The sequence below is a fragment of the Mobula birostris genome, chromosome 7 (genome assembly GCF_030028105.1).
Source record: "Mobula birostris isolate sMobBir1 chromosome 7, sMobBir1.hap1, whole genome shotgun sequence".
In the NCBI taxonomy this organism is placed as follows: Eukaryota; Metazoa; Chordata; class Chondrichthyes; order Myliobatiformes; family Myliobatidae; genus Mobula; species Mobula birostris.
Window position 1 is genome coordinate 60,757,379 of NC_092376.1, and position 21,468 is coordinate 60,778,846.

The 21,468-nt window shown below is 38.7% G+C and overlaps 1 protein-coding gene across 1 annotated transcript in view; it reads right to left on the bottom strand.

The window, feature by feature from the left end:
* The window catches only part of tenm4 (teneurin transmembrane protein 4), a 631,884-nt gene that overhangs the window by 49,069 nt on the left and 561,347 nt on the right, over window positions 1-21,468 (bottom strand). The window contains exons 22-26 of the mRNA XM_072263298.1: window positions 20,186-20,418; window positions 12,737-12,891; window positions 4,912-5,789; window positions 1,792-1,964; window positions 857-1,092 (exon numbers count right to left, since the gene is read on the bottom strand). Coding sequence (XP_072119399.1) covers window positions 857-1,092; window positions 1,792-1,964; window positions 4,912-5,789; window positions 12,737-12,891; window positions 20,186-20,418 — 1,675 coding nt within the window. The remainder of the gene's footprint in view (window positions 1-856; window positions 1,093-1,791; window positions 1,965-4,911; window positions 5,790-12,736; window positions 12,892-20,185; window positions 20,419-21,468) is intronic.

The window sequence follows — 21,468 nt, forward strand, 5'->3', positions numbered from 1 at the left end:
AGAGCTGCTTCAATGCACAAGTCCAACATTCCTTCTCATTCTGACTTATTCCAACAAGAACTCAAATAAATAAAGCCTCTAGGAATTAGAGGGCTTACTTGTAATTTACACTGCCTTAGTCTCTTGTTGGATCACTCAAACAATTACATTTTGCAATAGAAAATAGAATCCAATGTTATGATGAGTACTCCCACATTAAAAAAAGGCTCCAGCAGTATCAGGGTTACAGTAGTGAATGTGGTCACCAATGAATCAGAAAGGAAACCCTCTGAGGAGGGCCCACTATTCTGTTTTTGGCTTAGTTCTGAACTGAGGCCAAAAGTCACTTGCTAAACAAAGGCCCAGAGTTGCAAAACTGGCCTTCAAATGAATACATAAAAAAAAAAGAATGAAAAGCTAAATATACAATATTACTTTATATTTGAATCATCAACATATTAATTGATATTGGAAACATAATTTAAACACCAGTTCTAATCAATAAATGTGAAATTCATAACCAGTCTAAGGCAGTTTCACCTTCCCATCAGATGTCAGCTTTGACTTGTTCAGATTAAGAGCTGGCAGAAAACAAAACAGACAAGTGGTCTTCATGTTATAAATTTTCATGACTTTACAACTAATGCACAAGTCTAGCATCCAGATAGAGCAGTGGAGGTGAAAGCTATTTTGGAGGTAGTTAACTACTTCATTGAAACATGCTGAGATCTTTATGAAGAGAATATTGACAGGTAAAATAGCTTTCCCCACCTCTAATGGGCTTGTCACAATATCCAGCACAATTCCGTTGTAGGTCAAAAAGTTGCACTGTTGGGGGATTCAGTTTTACATTTAGTGTATTTTGGGTCTTACTTACCCGAAGCCTTCTTCCAAATACAGTGACTTGTCCCCTGGCTTGTTCTTTTCGTTGTCTCCATTCCACTAAGTTTAAGCCATTCTCAATGGGCAACGTAACATTGCGCTTTCCGACAGTAGGATTTACAGTGCCTCCCAAGAGATGCGGTTCAGTTTGCAAAGTAACTTCCATACCATTAGCCAGCATAAGCCTCAGTGAGCCATCTGCACCAACATGATATGCATTTCGAACTTGGTCTAAGAATACAAAGAAATAACTATTTTAACATCATTATCATTATAGACATTGTTTGAGAAAAATGCATATTTGTGCCTCACATCAGGTAATCAATATTAGAAGTTCTCTTTCAATGTGTTTGCTTACTTCAGCAAATTATACAATACTCATGTAGTCAGAGTTGGTGCAGAGAGATAAGTACAAATGCAACCAACAGAAACACACACCTAGTAAATTTTATTCAAAACAAATAAAATAAAGTTGGTCTGTTAATTCAGGACAAAACTGTCAAACGGTTGACAGATTAACTGTTTAGATTGGCTCTTGATTCAATTGCTTCAGCAGAGGAGGGAAATTGGACAGATCATGTCACCACCAACCAAAATGACAGCTTTTATTTCACATTATAGCTGGAATTTGGTTGTCTTAAATAAGAGTGCGGTGATTGACTCGTAAATAAGCAAAACATATATAGCATAACCACTATACTATTAGTCATAAGACAGAAAATGCTAAGGATACTCAGTAGAATGGGCATCATCTCTGGAAATGTAAACAAGAGTTCATGTTTCAGGTTAATCACATCCACCAGATTTTATTACAGATTCTGAGCATTTCTGTTTTGGTTTTTGACTATCATGAAACCTTGCTTACTGTTTTCCATAGTGATAAAAAAGGGAATACTTAGTCAAGAGGAAGTAATTGTGAATAAACTTTACCTTGAACTAGGGTGTAGAATGCACCTGCAGTTGACAAATTAGTTGTTATGGTAACATCATTCTTGTTAGAAGTCTCAACATGTACTTGGACAGCACTATCAATATCACCATGGAAACTGTAAATGTGCCCAGTGGGAAAAGTTGCATTGATAAGACGTCCATAACTATCATACCTAGGTGGAAAGTAATTGTGTTTATATCTTATGTATTTTGTTTTATTGAAACACTTCAACATTTGATATTCCAGCCAATGATCTTACATGCATTACAGTTTTCCTAAACAGAGTTTCCTATATTTACTTCAGATTTCAGTTCGAACTTTTCTATTTGGGATCAGAAGCACATTGAAAGCAGAATTAATTTATTTTAGGATTAATATCAGTAATACAATTCCTTGAGGTAAGGATAATTTTTTTTACATAAGAAACTCAAATCCTCAGCCATTATTTATTTTTATCAAACAGAGCAAATTTTTTTTTAAAAATAGCACTTGGGACTCAGAGTTAATTAATGATATGCTTCACCAACAACGTCTCATATTTTTTTCTCTGCTATTTTTATTGGAACTACAAAAGTGAAATTAGTGAGTCCAAAATTCACAGCCAAAAAAAAATCAGATATAACCACTAGCTACTTCAATCATTTTTCCATTTTTAATATTATTTGTAATCACAAGCATATAACAGTATTTCAGCTAAAGTATCAGAATGATGTTACTTACTGTATATTTCTGTTCATTTCAGTGAAATAAAACAAATAAAACTCAAGGCATTTAAAAATATTCTCAAATGTGTTTTTGGCTTTATGTTTGTTATGCTGAATTACTTGAATTAATATGAATACAGAGTTAAAATTACTAAAACTTAATCTTTGTGAAAATTGAAAACAATTGCCTGTTCTATTTTGAGACATTAAGCACAGAAGTATGTAATGACTCGGAAAACAATTTGCTTGTGCCACTATCTGAAGCATTCTGAGCAGATCTACCTTGGAACCTACTCTTATTTTCTAAAGGAGCCCTTTGATAAATGTGAGGACCCTAATTGATATGTACAAGGAAAAAATTGACATTTTAGCTTGTCATTGGGAGTGCTAAAAAAGGGCAAGGTTGTTTAGCGAAGGCTTGGATACAGAAAGTTGCTTGGACAAAGGCTTTTCCACCAATTGGTTCCTCAGCATTGCCCTTATTTTGAGCACAGATTCTGACTCCTTTGAATTGACATGTATACCCACCCTTTCAATTTTATTCATTAAGAACAGATGAAGTGTTATAAAAGTTATACCTTAGCATTGTTATGTCCTTTGCAGCTACAGTATTGAATATTTATTGTGGGATAACTGGAGACCCTTCCATCTGTTTGCATTGAATGTTTGCATCACCAGTTAACACAAAACATGCACCATGTAGGAAACTATAATTAATTATGTTAAAGTGGAACATTGAGAATAAAAAATAATAGTTGCTTATTCACAATATTTTCAGTGAATAAAATATTAAACTTAACTGGAATGCTTAAAGTAAAAAAAACATTGCCTAAGCCAGAATTACTGTTGAGCAAAGGAGGAATCTCTCTTAACACTGAATGAGTTAGTTCTAAAGCCAATTAAGTGGGAAGCACAATGTTATTATAACTGGTAAATTTTTAGACAAAAGCAACAATTTCGAAAACGTAGTTACCTTAGTCCTACTTTGACAAAATAATTTAAGAATCATATTTAGTCATTCAGCATATTCACAGGTTAGAACTAGAATAATATAGCAACACTCACAACACGCTGGAGGAACTCAGCAGGTCGGGCAGCATCCATGGAAACGATCAGTCAACGTTTCGGGCCGGAACCCTTCATCAGGAACCCTTCGTTAGGTTCCGGCCCGAAACATTGACTGATCATTTCCACGGATGCTGCCCAACCTGCTGAGTTCCTCTAGCGTGTTGAGTGTTGCTTTGACCCCAGCATCTGCAGAGTATTTTGTGCCTAGAATAATATAGTGCAGGAACATGCTTTTCAGCCCATCATGTCTGTGCTGACCATAATGCCGATTTAAACTAATCCCATCCACCTGCACGTCCCTTTATTCCTTAGCTGTTCAGGTCTGTCTAAATGCCTCTTAAACATCGCTTTTGTGTCTGCTTCTACTAGTTTCCCTAAAAAAATGTTCCAGGTGCACATCACTGTCTGTACGAATAACCAACCTCCCAAATCTCCCTTAAACTTTCCTCCTCTCACCTTTAAACATATGCCCTTTTGTACCTGACATTTCAACACTGAGACCATCTTTAACTATAATTTAATATACATGTATCTTGTTGCCCTTTAGCCTCTGATACTCCAGTAAAAGAAATCTAAGTTTATCCAATCTCCCCTTAATGCTAATACATTTCTAACATATTGAATACTTCCAGTGGAGTTTGCACCAGCTGCTCTCCAAGCAGAATCATGATAAAATTCCATAATGTAACTTGAGGAAATTGGTATTTTGCCATTAGTCACTCAAAACCAAAACAGGAATTAGAAAAATCAAAATTTGCTCAATAGTTCAACTTTGTCAGTGTTTGCAATATAAACTATCTGCTTTTTCAGCACTAACCTTGGCAAAGGAAAGCCACTTCTTGATTCTTCAAAAAAAATGCACCACCTCCTTCGCCCAAAACTTATTTTTAAAAAAAACTTCTATATCAAGGCTAATCTTCTATGTGCTCACAGATGTGGTTGGAACCACATTAACAAAGTCCCTCTGAACATTCTGTCAATTTTAAAAATTTTTTATCATTGTTTTATTTCAAAAAGGAAAAGCTAAGTTTGGTTAATATCAAAATCTAGCTACAACCTGCTTCTACAGACAGCTATGGAAATACTGTTCCACTTTACAGCGACGACGGACATTAACGCAGCAACTGTGTACTGCAGCATCTTAGTCAACCTCATATGATGTCCAGACCTGGATGTCTTAGAACTAGCTCTAAATCATGATATGATGAGCTGGATCAGATTTTTTTCAGCCTTATTTTCTCTTGAATGATGTTCAGACTAGACAGGATTACAATTTATTGGGTATTAGGTTTCATTGAGAAAACAAGATCTTTTTCAATATAAGTAAATAAAAAACTAGATATTTACTCATAAAAAGTGGTCCATCCATTTTCATTGCTTTTAGTTGCCAGTAGACCAGTACTACCATGGTACGTCATCATAGCCAGTTCATGTCCCTGGGTGGATACACTCTTTAACGCACCATTTGCTCCAATTGTCAGCCAGTAAACTTGTCCATCTGGCACCACCAGCCATAGTGGCATTCCAGAGGAATCACGCCGAATAGTTAATGAATTGCCATTATTATCTTTAATTGTGCTTATATCTCCACTCCCAGTGTAAGTAAGATTATAAAGGTAGTCTCCAGTGATAAGGCTCTGAGTAAACAGGTGGCTGCCATTAATGGAAAATAAATAAAGCTCCTGATCAATGGTTGAAGCGACCTCGTAGAGATTCTGAGAATTGAGGAAAGGCCTGTTTTTCTGAATAAATCTAATGCGGATGTTCCCAAGGTCTGCTATGTACAGGTCTCCCTCAGGGCATGTTGCCAGGGATGAGGGAGCATTTAGTTTGGCATCCTTTGCATATCCATCATCTCCTGAATAACATTCACAGTTAGCATCGTTTTTACAGTCGCATCCCGTTGGTGCTCCAGCAAGCAGAGATATTTCACCATTTGTTGTCACTTGCCGCACACGATTAATTTTCCTCTCATCTGTTTCGGCTATATATAAGATTCCATTATGGGAAATGGATATGGCAGTGGCTGACTCCAGGGTGGAGTGCAGAGCCACCTTGCTAAGGAGGAAGTGATCAATTCCAGGCACTTGGCAATGCATTGGGCGCCCAGCCACAATACGAACTTGGTGATTTTCTGAAATCTGTAGTACCACATTGTTATCCAGCAAATAAAGGGAATTGTCCATAGGGTTCACTGCAAGGTCTGTGGGCCATTCCAAACGCACCTGAAGGAAAAGATAACAGTTCATATTAATATCTGACAAAATTCTGAGAATTAGTACTGTAATATACAAACGCCTGGTGGTAAAATATGACATTTGCTCTCAGAAAATGAGTAATAAATTGTTAAAACCAAGTTTGTATAAATTGCTGCCCCGAAAAACAATGATTGTATGATGAGAGAGTGAGCAGCTTTAAGTTCCTGGGTGTCAAGATCTCTGAGGATCTAACCTGGTCCCAACATATCGATGTTGTTATAAAGAAGGCAATACTTTATTAGGAATTTGAAGAGATTTGGCATGTCAACAAATATACTCAAAAACTTCTATAGTTGTACAGTGGAGAGCATTCTGACAGGCTGCATCACTGTCTGGTATGGAGGGGCTACTGCACAGGACCGAAAGAAGCTGCAGAAGGTTTTAAATCTAGTCAGTTCCATCTTGGGTATTAGCCTACAAGGAACCCAGGACATCTTTAGGGAGTGGTGTCTCAGAAAGGCAGTGTCCATTATTTAGGACCTCCAGCACCAGGGCATGCTCTTTTCTCACTGTTACCATCAGGTAGGAGGTACAGAAGCCTGAAGGCGCACACTCAGTGATTCAGGAACAGCTTCTTCCCCTCCGCCATCCGATTCCTAAATAGACATTGAATCTTTGGACACTACCTCACCTTTCCTAAAAATATACAGCATTTCTGTTTTTACACTTTTTAAAACATCTATTCAATATATGTAATTGGTTTGCTTGTTTACCTATTATTATCATTTTATTTAATTTATTTTTTTTCTCTGCTAGATTATGTATTGCATTGAACTGCTGCTGCTCATGTCCCGTGCTGGTGATAATAAACCTGATTCTGATGAAAATGTTAATTTCCTTTCATGAGCTTTTTGCGTTCTGTTGCAAACACAAGAGACTCTGCAGATGCGAGAAATCCAGAGTAATGTATGCAAAATGCTGGAGGATCACCATCAGGTCCAGATGAAGGGTCTTGGCCTGAAACGTTGACCCTATTTCTCTCTATAGATACTGCCTGACCTACTGAGTTCCTCCAGCATTTTGTGTGTATTATTCTGTTCTGTTGAATCATTTCAATTATAGTGGCATATGCTTTAGCTACCTTTACGTCATGGTAGTAGAATTTCTATAAATTTGAATTAACATTTTTTTAGGACTAATACAGCCATTTTAATAGTTTACATTTTGTGACAATACTTCAATCAGTGCATTTATTATTTTAGAATTAAAGCTTCACCGGGTCTGTAATTTTATAGTTCAAACAGTGCTGGAAGCCAGCACCTTAACCTTTTTTATTCCTTCACAGGTTCACAGAAAGCTTATAACAGGGGAGAAAGCCATTGGCCCATGAACTCTACATTAACTCTGTGCAAAGGTATTCAAAGAATCACACACCACTGTCCCACAATTTTCTTTGTCCCATTCACTTTTGAATGCCACAAATGAATCTGCTTTCTCATCGATGTGACTCCACTTCCTAAACACTCACTACATAAAAACACTTTGCCTCATGTCACTTTTGGATATTTTGCCAATTGTGAATCTATTGTCTGGCTCTTTGTTCTTTCACCAACAAGAACAATTTTTTAATGTTCCTATTCTGTCTAAATCTTTATTTTAAATACCTTAGTCAGATCCTTTCTTAACTTCCTCTATTCTATAGAGGACAATCCTGGCTTCCACTAACAAAGTCACATCTCCCTGGAATAATTTTAGCAAAGTCCTTCTACACCCTTGTCAAGAACCTCAGGTTGATTTACTCAGATTGTCAAGCTCAGAACTGGATGTCATATTCCAGTTACGGCCAAACCAGTGTTTTAATCATCATGATTTCCTTGCTTTTGAACTCCATTCCTCGATACACTCAGTGGCCATTTTATTAGGTACCTCGTGTACCAGATAAAGTGGCCACTGAGTGTATGCTTATGGTCTTCTGCTGCTGTAGCTCATCCACTTCAAGGTTCAACATGTAGTGCATTCAAATACACGCTTCTACACACCATTGTTGTGACGCGTGGTTATTTAAGTTACTGTCATCTTCCTGCCAGTTTGAACCAGTCTGGCAATTCTCCTGTGACTTCCCGCTTTAACAAGGCGTTTTCACCCACAGAACTGTCACTCACTGGCTGTTTATTTTTGTTTCTTGCACCACTCTTTGTAAACCCTAGAGACTGTTATATGTGAAAATCCCAGGAGATTAGCAGTTTCTGAGATACTCAAACCACCCCATCTGGCACCACCAATCATTCATGCTCAAAGTCACTTTGATCGCATTTCTATTCCCAGTCTGATATTTGGATTGATTAACAATTGATCCTCTTGACCATGTCTGCATTGTGTTGCTGCCACATGATTGGCTGATTAGATATTTGCATCAACATGCAGGTGTGCAGGTTTACCTAATTAGGTGGCCACTGAGTGTGTGTTGATCCCATACGTTTTAAATGTTTTCTCAACCTGCCCTACCACCTTCAATAATTTGTTTGCATACAACCCTTTATCTCTTTGTTTCAGTTCCCCTTTTAGAATTTTGCCTCTAATTTTATTTTGCAAAAAAAATTCAACTGACTTATAGGAAATGGAAAATGAGTGTGAAATAGAATAATTAAAAATCTCACTAGGATATATCTTTAATAAAAAGAATTTATTTGCAATGAATGAAGTTTGTATTAAGATAATGATCAAATTAACTCCACAATATTATCTTCTTGACAATTGGGAAATAACACCATAATAACTGAAGTTCAGAATTTGACACCTTGCACATAATTTTCCCAATATTAGCATTGGCATCAGGAAACAAATTTCTTTTTAAATAACTAGTGAATTTTCAATATTTAAAATCTACTTCCTATCAAAGTTGCCTTTTTAAAATTTCATGGCCTGTGGTTTCACAATACCATTGAGAACTAATTGAAAAGCTTTTTATTCTTCCAAGTGATAAAAGCGGTGTCTTGCCTCAGTTAACATGGCAAACAGCCAAAATTGACTATTTTCAGTATGTTACCAAGTTATTACTAATAAAACCTGCATTTCCATTGTAAATGTATTCACTCTTTCATTACTTTGCAGCTATCACAGACACTGCTGTTAATTGCACGTGGAATGCTCTTACTTTGTCAAAAATACTTAATTTGAAATGGCCATAACATTAACATATGTTGTTAAAATTACCATAATACATTTACATAATATTTTGCTTCCATTTTGCTGCCTTTTCCTATTGTAATCGAGGTCCAAAGAGACCATACCACTCCTGAGCAATTAGGATTTAGCTCCTAAGCACTGATGGTTCTGTGGATATTGGAAACCCAGGGCAACACACACAAAATGTAGGAGGAACTCAGCAGGTCAGACTGCATCTATGGAGAGGAATAAACTGTCAATGAATCAGGCCAAGATCCTGCCTGAGGATTTAGCTCTATTATTATGTGAAATCCTCTGATTCACGTAGATTCCTAATATAGATTTTATGGCCGCGTTACCCAAAGACGAGCCCTCTTTTGGTTTGAGTCAAACTAGTGAAACCATTACAGTCTGCTAATCCATCAGCTGAGCTCATGGAGGAAAGTCACCCAGTTCTATTGATGGGCTGGTATAACTCTTACTGTCCATGACTGACAGAAGTTGCTAATCAATGGGATAACTGAGGGAGAACATAATTTGTCAAAAAGCAACTTAAATTCAGCCACCTCAGGCTGCGGTTGGTGATACTGGATGAATGTCTAGGTTTATTGCCATCCATCAAATTCAATCAGCCTTGGTTGTCAAGCTGCCTAATTTCTATCTTAAATTATATAACAGGATTTCTAATATGTGGACAAGCCAGCGAGTACTGTGAGGGTCATGTTTTTTGACTTCTCCAGTGTGTTCAACACCATCTGCCCTGCTCTGCTGGGGGAGAAGCTGACAGCGATGCAGGTGGATGCTTTCCTGGTGTCATGGATTCTTGATTACCTGACTGGCAGACCACACTACGTGTGCTTGCAACACTGTGTGTCTGACAGAGTGATCAGCAGCACTGGAGCTCCACCGGGTCTTGTCTCCCTTTCTCTTCACCATTTACACTTCAGACTTCAACTACTGCACAGAGTCTTGTCATCTTCAGAAGTTTTTGGATGACTGTGCCATAGTTGGATGCATCAGCAAGGGAGATGAGGCTGAGTACAGGGCTACGGTAGGAAACTTTGGCACATGATGTGAGCAGAATTATCTGCAGCTTAATGTGAAAAAGACTAAGGAGCTGGTGGTAGACCTGAGGAGAGCTAAGGTACCGGTGACCCCTGTTTCCATCCAGGGGGTCAGTGTGGACATGGTGGAGGATTACAAATACCTGGGGATACGAATTGACGATAAACTGAACTGGTCAAGGAACACTGAGGCTGTCTACAAGAAGGGTCAGAGCCGTCTCTATTTCCTGAGGAGACTGAGGTCCTTCAACATCGGTCAGATGATGCTGAGGATGTTCTACGAGTCTGAGGTGGCCAGTGCGATCATGTTTGCTGTTGTGTGCTGGGGCAGCAGGCTGAGGGTAGCAGACACCAACAGAATCAACAAACTCATTCGTAAGGCCAGTGATGTTGTGGGGATGGAACTGGACTCTCTGACGGTGGTGTCTGAAAAGAGGATGCTGTCCAAGTTGCATGCCATCTTGGTCAATGTCTCCCATCCACTACATAATGTACTGGGTGGGCACAGGAGTACATTCAGCCAGAGATTCATTCCACCGAGATGCAACACAGAGCATCATAGGAAGTCATTCCTGCCTGTGGCCATCAAACTTTACAACTCCTCCCTTGGAGGGTCAGACACCCTGTGCCAATAGGCTGGTCCTGGACTTATTTCCTGGCATAATATACATATTACTATTTAATTATTTATGGCTTATTACTATTTAATTATTTACAGTGCAACTGTAATGAAAACCAATTTCCCCCAGGATCAATAAAGTATGACTATGAATAAATGTACTTTTTATTCAAAATGGCAGACATATTTTAAATGATTAAAGTATATAGGTATTAAAAAAGGAGAATAAATGGTGGAAAGCTGAAGGCCCAGGGTACAATGTACCTCACTGGATATTACTTGCCACTGAAATCAACACGGAGGAACAATAATAATGTGGTTTACAATATGGTTCTGTTCAATCCTTTGGATAACCCAGTTGTTGAAAAGTTGAACATTATCTTAAGACACCAGGAAATTTCATCACATTCAACTATTCCGCTGCCAAGATAGCTTTTATTTCTCTCATCTCCAATATTTTTGGAGGTTAAATGCCATAATTTCAAACTAAATGAAGCAACATTTAAAAAAAAATAGTTTCAAGACATTTTCCCATTTGCTTTCATGGTAGCATTAAAGAGATTAATCTGTCTTGGTGGGTTGGCCACACAAATTGGCATATAAATTGTTAACCAGTAAAGCGTAACTAACTGAATAACATTATTTTGTTAAACGTTCAGATACTTTATACCTTTAGGCAATGTTAAGAAAGTAGTGAATATCTTGATTGTAGAAAATCAGGAGGAAAGATTGAGATACATTTTGTATCATAAGTAAAGAATTATTCAAGATTATTCATATTTTCCTTACTAAAGAGAAAAAATTTCTGTCAGGTATTCACTTCAACAAATCTGACAGGATTATGATTTTGAGCTGTAGAAAATGCAGTGTTCTTCACCCAAATGCTTTGAAGTTTTAACTCTTAATAGATGAAGGAACTTATATTCCAATAAAACTTCATGAATGAAACTTGAAGAGTTCTATTAAATTCTTAAACATGACAAGATCTCAGCACAAAAGATAAATATGTTTAATGAAGGGAGATGTGATCTCCAGCAGATCTGCCCATTGGTTAGGATAAAGACAGTACACTGAATTTACATAAAGTAATATATTGACCCTCACAATATGAGACATGCACTTTTTCTGGACTTGTATGTTCTGAAGAAAATGGCACTAACAAGGAAAGTTATGTGAGGCCTTGAAAACTTTTATGTTAGTTAATAATGGTAACAACATCTCTAAAATGAACTAAGTGCAAAAACTGGAAAATTCAGGACCGAATTATCAAGGGTCAGTAAAATCATGATAAATGTAATTTCAAGATAGAACATTACCATCCCAATTAATAGGATTAAATTAGGAAAAATGTGAAAATTTGTAAAGTCTGAAACTGAGCTTCCAACCTACTTTCAGCTTGTCTACTTTAGTGTTTAAAAGGAGAGTGATTTAATTTTTTGCTTGTGTGGGCTTTAGAATCATGTCAAATATGATGCATAACTTTCAGTTATAATCTCTTACGGGTGAATACAATTCTAGAGTTGTTACGCTGTATGTGACTTTTAATTTCCTTTCAAGCACCCACATATAACTTCTTTGTTTTTCTTATGTGAAAGTGCACAGGCTTTATTTCTAGTTTTGTCTTAAATAATATGCACGTACAATTCAAAACCATGTTAAAGACCAACAAGAACCTTACGTTTAATCAAACATTGAATGAAAAATCACACTTTGAACTCAGTTTATTAACTCATTAAGTCCCATAGAACAGCATGAACAACTATTTATGAATGATTTATATCAATGTTAGGGGCCTATTAGGCCAAGGTCACAAACAATTTAACTGCAAGATTTAATACTCGAGTCAGGGTGGAAATTCTGGGCACTGAACAACAGGGTGGAACTAATGCAGGGTTTGTACAATGTCCTATCAAATTCGAGGCACAAGATTGTTGTAAGTCTCAGACAATGGCATGAACAATCACTTAGAGAGTTCATCTCAAACTCAATATGTGTGATTGAGGGCTTGCTTGTACCTTCCATTCGTTACTTAAATGCTTAGTCCAATAATTCTTCTGCAGATTGTCCACAAAACTGTAAAGGGGGTATTTTTGTGTCAAAGATACTCAGCATGACAATCATTTTACCTGGGAAATATCCATGACTGAATCACAACTAAGAGGACGTGCTGAGGTGAGGTCATTAGAACCAATCACGGAGGAGATTATTCCATTCTGATCAATACGGCGTATTGTGGTCCCATCCACAAAGTATATCAGACCAAATTTGTCAACTGTTATACCTGGTGAAGGAAAAGAATGAACAATCAAATAAACTTCTGGGCTCAGAATGTAGATTTTTCTTTAAGATTTCATCTAAGAAGGGAATTGGTAGGATTACATTAATATCACTATAGATATTAATGCAGTTCAGAGTATTATTTACCTTAATAATAATTTTGGTACCTTATTAAAATCTTTTGCTTTACTTTATCTTTGGTGGCTTTCACTTTCTTTTGAAAATGAGGACAGGTGGTCTCTAGACACTTTGATAATGTCAAATGTTTCCACCTGCAGAAATGCTTGACGACCACTGGATTAACTAGCAAAACACTACTGCTTTTCAAAACATTGCTGAACCAAAGATTAAATTGGTGGATTACCTATCCAAAGCTCAGATACCAGATTGTCTGACTTTACTTGGATGTACTGAAGACCCTGTAGTTTCAGTTTCTGTGGCCAACATGAGAGCATCCTTCAGGAGGGTGAACCCACAGAAAGCATCCGGTCCAGATGACGTACCTGACTAAGCACTAAAGAGCTGAGCTGATCAACTGGTTGGAGTGTTCACTGATATCTTTAGCCTTTCACTTCAGCAGTCTGAGGTACCCACCTGCTTCAAGCAGGTTTCAATTATACCCATGCCCAAGAAGAAGGTGGTAACCTGCCTCAATGATTATTGTCCAGTAGCACTTACAGTACATCCACTGTGATGAAGTGTTTTGAGTGGTTGGTGATGAAGTGCTTTGAGATGTAGGCGATGAAACACATCAACTTCTGCCTAAGGAGCTACTTAGATCCTTGGAGTTTGCCTACTGTCAAAACAGGTCCATAGCAGAAGCCATTTCATTGGCTATTCACGCAACCCTGAGACACCTGGCCAGTGAAGATGCATACATCAGGATGCTCTTCTTTGACTACAGCTCAATATTCAACATTATCATCCCCTCAAAACCAATCAATAAGTTCCAAGTCCTAGGCCTCAATACCTTGTTGTGCAATTGGATCCTCAATTTCCTCACTTGCAGACCCAGTCAGTTTGAATTGGCAACAACTTCTACACCATTGCCTTCAGCACAGGCGCACCACAAGGCTGTGTGCTTAGCCCCCTACTCTACTCGCTTTGTACTTTTCACTGTGAGACACTATCCATTATCGTTGGCTGAATCAAAGGTGGTGACAAATCAGCATATAGGAGTGAGATTAAAAATCAGCTCAGTGGTGTCACAACAATTTCTCACTCAACGTCAGTAAAACCAAGGAGCTGATTATCGACTTCAGGAGGAGGAAACCAGGAAATCATGCGCCAGTCCTCAGAGGATCAGAAGTGGAGAGGGTCAGCAACTTTAAATTCCTCAGTTTTATCATTTCAGAGGATCTGTCCTGGGTCAGCATGTAAGTGCTATTACAAAGGAAGCATGGGAGCACCTCTGCTTTCCTAAACATAATGGAATCAGTGAAAGGCCACACACAACAAAATGGACGAACAACCAATGTGAAAAATACAACAATGTGCAAAAAACTCTGCAAATACAAAATGGGAAAAAACAAACAAAATAACAATCCTAAATAAGTAAGCAAAAAATATTGAGAACATGAGATACGGAGTCCTTGAACACGTGTCCATGGGTTGTGGGAATGGTTCAGTGTTGGGGTGAGTGCTTTTGAATGAAGTTATCCCTGCTGGTTCAAGAAGCCTGATGGTTGAGAGGTAATAACTGTTCCTGAACTTGGTGGTGTGGGTTCTGTGGCTCCTGTACCTCCTTCCTGATGGCAGCAACAAGAAGAGAACATGGCTGGAATGGTGGGGATCCTTGATGACATGCTGAATCTTCGCAAACTTCTAGGAAAGCAGGGAACGATTCCAAAGGTAATACAGATACAGCAATTTCTGTGTACATTTACACACATCCTAGATATTGGCAACACTGGTTGAAAAATATAGTTTTAAAGCACTGTGATCCTGACATTCATAAGTAAATGCAAGAAGGACAAAGTAAAAATAAGTTATGATGAAACTTCTTCAAGCACAAATTCTGATCACTGCAGTCAAGGAAGGATATTGAAGCCTTGGGAAATGTGGATTAGAGATTTACAATAATAATACTGATCATAGCTTGTGTTACAGGGAAAATTGGAGAAGCTGGGATTGTAAAGAAGGCTGAGTGCTCAAAATTGAATAGGTAGAGATAAACTTCTCCCACTGATGGAAGGGTCAGGAGCTATTGGAAACAGATTTAAAGTGACTGGCAAACAAACCAAAGGAGACACAGGAAATCTTTACGTGGTGAGTGTTAGCATTTCGGAATCTTTTGCCTGGTGTGATGTTGAAGCAGATTGTACCATACCTTGCAAAACAGATCCGACTGGGAAAATAAAACTTGCAGGGGTAAAGGGACATGGCAGCCCATCAGAGTAGCTTGTTTGTTTACACAGAACTAGCACCACATGGCTTCCTTTATTTCCATTTCTGATCCCGTGATTCAACCAATTCTGACCGAGTGAAATAAGAATGCTTGAAATTATAAAACCTGGCGTCCTCTAGGCACAGTGGGCCTCACTGGCAGCTCAAGAAATTCCTGGTCTGCCATATTGTCACCCTACCATTACAGTCAAGCCAAGGGATCAATAAAGAATGAGGAAGGGTATGCCAGGAGCAGAGTCAGGCAGATCTAGAAATAAGTTACCGATCTGAAGAAGTTGTAAGAGGATGATACGAACAACAAAAACATGTAATACATTGTGTTAATGAACTTACAACCAAAGGATTAGATCAAAGCTCTGCACTGCTGTCACATCATGTCCTGAATGATGATGGAAAAGTAAACAGTTATCAAGAGGAAGAAATTCCACAAAGAACTCCATCCTTAATGATGGTATGGCACTGCATGTGGCGGTTAAAAAAAAAGGCGGAGACTTGCAAAATATATGAAGTGAATGGCTTCTTCCTGAGGCTCTCATCATGGAATCCTGTCTACAGGCTATTCAATTCACTCCATATGAAATAAAGTTCTGCCTGAGAACACTAGACACAGCAAAGCCATTGGATTAGTTAACTCCCTGGATGTCGTACTGGAAACCTACACTCTTGAAGCTGCAGCTCTAGTCAAGCTGGGACATTGTAATCTACCACCAAAGTAGGACAAAACCAATCCAGCTAATTATCACTCAATGAGTCTACCTCCAATCATCGGGGAATTGATAGAAGACATCAACAGTGCTATCAGGCAGTGCCCACTCGCTGGTAACTTGTTCACCAATGCCCAGTGTGGATTTCACCAGTACCACTTAGTTCCAGATACCACAGTCAAAACACACAGCATGGACCTGAATTCCGGAGATGAGATGCGAGTGATATCCCTAATCAGGGAAACATTAGCCTGAATGAGGTATGAAGGAGCCTTGGTAAAACTGGGCATCAAGAAGAAAACACTGCAATGCTTACATAAAGAAAGATGGTTGTGCCTGCTGGAGGTCTATCAGTGCTTGCTGAGGACACCATTGCAGGAGTTCCTCGTGACAGGGTCCTAGATCCAACCATCTTCAGTTCCTCATCAATAACCTCTCTTCCAAAATAAGGTCAGTAGAGGGTATTCTTGCTAATAATTATATGGTGCAAATGAAGGATCTAATAAATAAAATCTAAATATAAGTAAGGATGTAATGTTGAGGCTTTATAAGGCACTGGTGAGGCCTCACTTGGAGTATTGTGAACCATTTTAGGCCCCTTATGTAAGAGAGGATATGCTGACAACAGAGGGGTTCAAAGGAGATTCTTGAAAATGATGACAGGATTAAAAGACTTATCTTATGAGGGGTGTTTGATGGCTCTGGGCTTGTACTCACTGGAATTCAGAAGAATGAGGGTGGGCGGTGGGCGGAGGGGGTGGTATCTTATTGAAACCTATCCAACGTTGAAAAGCCTCAATTACAGTGGATGTGGAGAGGATGTTCCCAATGGTGGGGGAGTCTAAGACCAAAGAACACAGCTTCAGAATATAGGGATGTCCATTAAGAACAGAGGAATTACTTTAGCTAGAGGATGGTGAACCTGCAGAATTTGTTGCCACAGGCATCTGTAAATTGGGTATATTTAAAGCAGAGGTTGATAGATTCTTGATTAGTCAGGACATGAAGGGATATGGGGAGAAAGCAGGAGATTGGGGTTGACAGGGAAATGAATCAGCCATGATGAAATGGCAGAGCAGACTCGATGGGCCAAATGGCCGAATTCTGCTTCTGTATCTTATCTCTTGCATTCTGCAGCAAGATTTACACAAGATTCTGGCGGGGTCTTATAAATGGCAAGCAACAATCATGCAATTAGAAAAGTACCATACCCAACAGGAAAGAATCTAACTACTGCACCACCATTGCACATCATGTGTCATTTACAAAAAAGCCTGCACTCACATCAGCTGCTCTACCAGAACATCACAAGCAGACAACTTCCACTATACAAAAGGGCAAGGGCTTCAGGATATGAGGACACCACCTTCTGCAAGTTTTTCTTCAAGCTATACCACATCCTGATTTGGAAGTACAGTACTGTGCCAAAGTCTTAAGCACATAAAAAAAATTCCATAGAGTGAAAATGCTTTCAGAACTAATGAAATGCCAGGTTTCTAAATATCAAAAAAATGACTATGATGAGCAATAAACAGTAAAAAACTAAATGAATCAATATGTGGTGCGACCACCCTTTGCCTTTCAAGCTGCATCAATTCTCTTAGGTACACTGTCATGCAGTTTTATATGACAATCAGCTGGTGGGTTGTTCCAAGCATCTTGGAGAACTGGTCACAGTTTTTCTGTGGACTTTGGCTGCCTCAGTTGCCTCTGTCTCTCCAGGTAATCCCAGACAGCCCTAATGTTGTTGAGATCAGGTTTCTATGGAGGTCATATCATTGGAAGCCATATAAGAAATCTTGGGCACCCAAGACTTTTGCACAGTACTGCATATTACAGCTGCAGGCTCTAAATCCTGGAAATAGGATACCTCATTAACACCTCAATGACTGCAATATCGTCCATCTGTATCTTACTGCTGCTGTTAGGGATGGGCAATTAAACCGAGCATTTCAAATGACACTCATCCCAAAAAAATGAGTAAATATTGAGGCTGTTCTCACTGCTTCAGTGATCCTGATTTAATCCTGACCTCCAGTGTTGTCTCTTTGGAGTTTGACTGTGTGTATTTCGTTCAGGTGCTCTCACATCCCAAAGATGTGCAGGTTGGTAGGTTAAATGGTCAATACTAATTGCTCACTGCGTAGGTGAAAGGAAGAACCTTGCGTGAGGTTAGTGTAAATGGGTGCTGGTAATCAGTACAGAGTCTGTGGGCCGAAGGGCCTGTTTTACTGTACACCTCAAAGACCAGGGATAACAATTTAGAAGAATTTGGCAGTAAGGTCTTTTATTATGTAATTCCCAGTTTGTTAGTAATCTTGTTGCTCTTCCTTGAAACTCCACAAATGCTTCAATAGTTTTGATTGCACTATGTTTCAAATCCACAATGAATTATTTTCTGCATTTCCTTAATTTGTCCAGATCCCCTTGAATGCTTCAAAACTCCTTTACGTATAACCAAACAACAGGAATTCTGCAGATGCTGGAAATTCAAGCAACACACATCAAAGTTGCTGGTGAACGCAGCAGGCCAGGCAGCATCTGTAGGAAGAGGTGCAGTCGACGTTTCAGGCCGAGACCCTTCCATCAGTTAGTCCTGACGAAGGGTCTCGGCCTGAAACGTCGACTGCACCTCTTCCTACAGATGCTGCCTGGCCTGCTGCGTTCACCAGCAACTTTGATGTGTGTTGCTTACATATAACCATCTGGCTGGTTGTTATTATTAAATTTTATAGCAGCAGCTATAAAAATTGTAATTTTTTTGGAAGCAGCATTCTCTGTAACATTTATTAGTGAAAATCCCTGTGGAACTACACAAGATACTACCTCCACATAAGTTTTTTCCTGCATTAATCTTCATTTAGGATTTGCATTTTTAGTGCCAAACTAAACATATCGTTCTGTTAGCTAATTTGCTATTTGTTCAAGAGCCTCTGGTAATAACACCGTCCTTTTGCTGGTGATAGATATGAGTTTCAGGAATTTATTAACTAGATACAGTATCTACATTCAGGAATTAAGTCTTGTTCTACACGCTGGGTTTTTGAAAACCAAGCAAAACAAAATCCCAGAACTCCTACAGAACTTTCCTTATCATGTTTGACATTTTTCAGCTCAGTCAGATGATCATAGTTTCAAGTTGCACTTAGAGATGAGTGTATTAGCTAAGTTGATACATATAAGGACTTGCTTGTTTTGTTGGACATGTCCTCTTGCGGATGTTAAAATGGTGCTTTGGTTGATGGAAATGGATTTGGAATTGGTTTATTATTGTCACATGTACCGAGGTATAGTGAGAATGATGATGGTGATAATGTTGACTCAGACCTGAGGCCAGCATCGGGCATTTTCATGCCTTACAAGGCGCAGTTTGAAAGGCTGTGTGGGGCTCCACTCCTCGCACAGACATTTCGCAGTATTATTTTTACGAGGCCGAGTTGCGAGCTCGATATCAGCCCGGTGCGGATGGAGAGCGCGCATAGGGGCGGTCTGTCAGTGGATCGTTCTTGGGAACCTCTGTTCTTGAGCCCGGAGCTGATGTCACTGCGCCATCAACTGACCTTATAATGAGAAGCTTATCTTGTAATACTGTTCACACCCATGGAATGACACAAAAAATTGGGAGTCCTTCTGCTACATAGGTCAATGCCCCTCGATTATAACAAAATAATTGTCAATTTACTTGATTTCTTTATAGAACATTGCTCTGTGAAATTTGGCTGTTGCATATGCCACATCTTGAGGTTTTGAAGGATACATTATAAAAGGAAATATTTCATTGTGGGTGAACCTAAGTTTAAAGTGACATTACATGAATCACTGGATCACTTTGGAAACTTGGTTATTTGGACACTAAAATAAACTGATTGTTGCTGTCTGCTGTCCACTGACATCAGGAATATAAATTCACAGAGGTTTCTGTTGACAGGCAAGTATGAGTTTCAGTTGGAGTGAGCATAGCCATCAGTTGAGCCTTGTAGACTGAGTTTGTTGTCTATAATTACTGGTCACTTTTAAAATAACTACAATCTTAGCAGTAATCTCAAAACTGATGTACTGCTGTGGTATTGGGCTTAAGGCACCCAAGTGCTTTAAAACTTTTGATGATTCAAAGAATATCTATCAAACTTTCCATGATCACTGACAAAAAGAAACACAGTTGACATAACTAATTGGCTGGAGACTCACCTCTCGGACTAGTTAGAGTGGCTTCGATCGCCTTTCCACCATCACCACATCGCGCTTCATCAAAAGGAAGGCATTGATCTCCTGTCCCAGCCACTACCTGAGCATTCTTAGTGATGTCCTTGACGCCAGCAAGGGACTTTATTTTATAGACACGTCTGGTATTTGTATCAGACAGGTATAATGATCCTGACACTGCATCCACTGAGAGGTAGTATTTGTGTGCTGGGCTGTTACTAAAAAGAGATTTAAAACATTTTAAGCTTTAAATTTTCTCCATATTTAAACAAAACTTAAGTTTTTATTTACCATAAAGATTACTAGTAAAAATGCCTGAATGTGTCAAAGACATTTGCACTAATTGCTTAGTTTCCCGGTTATCATTTGGTCTACTTTTCTATTTTCTTCAGTCCAATTTGTACCCACTCTTTTTAACACCAAAGCCAAAGAAGTAGGTGCCAGAGTCGACCAAACAACCAATCAGTCTGCTTCACCATTTAATGTTACCCACAGCTCTCTGTGCTAGAGAGCTCCAGACACTGACAATCTTCCAAGGGAAAAGATTTCTCCTTGTCTTCGTTGTAAATGCTAACTGGCTTGATGGGACTGTAGAGCACATTGGGACATCCCAGAGTGATGGAACAAGTGATACAAGTGCTTTCCATTATCCCCCGCCTCCCCAAATCATGCAATTATGACCCCGCTAGATTTCCAATATGGGTCCATTGTTCTCTTGCATTGAAAAAATATAATGAAACTATGTTGCCTTCATAAAATGATCACCTTTCATAAGGATCAATATTATGTATGGTATTTTAGACATAGCCTGGAGGTCACTGGATGCAAGACCTTCTTAGGTTTATCATTAAAGTCTCTTGCAAGATACAATTTCACTTTCTAATTATTTGTTGTATCTGCATATTAACACATTCTCGTTAGTGTTAAGACATGAAATCTCCAATAATACAAATAACCAGGAGCCTCAATTGTACAAAAAAATTCTGTCCCTGAAGAACTCTCCTTTCAATGATTGCTGTTAACATCTTCTTATCTAATTACTTCAAAGGTCCAAATCTACTTACAATCTATTTTGTGTCCTCCTGATGGCTTACCTTCCATCCAGCAAATCTGGATACATTGCACTCATTCTCCACCTGCCAAGCACTGACATACACTCAGTGGCCACTTTAATAGGTGCACCAGTACATCTGCTTGTTAATGCAACTATCTAGTCAGCCAATCATGTGGCAGCAACCCAGTTCATAAAAGCATGCAGACATGGTCAA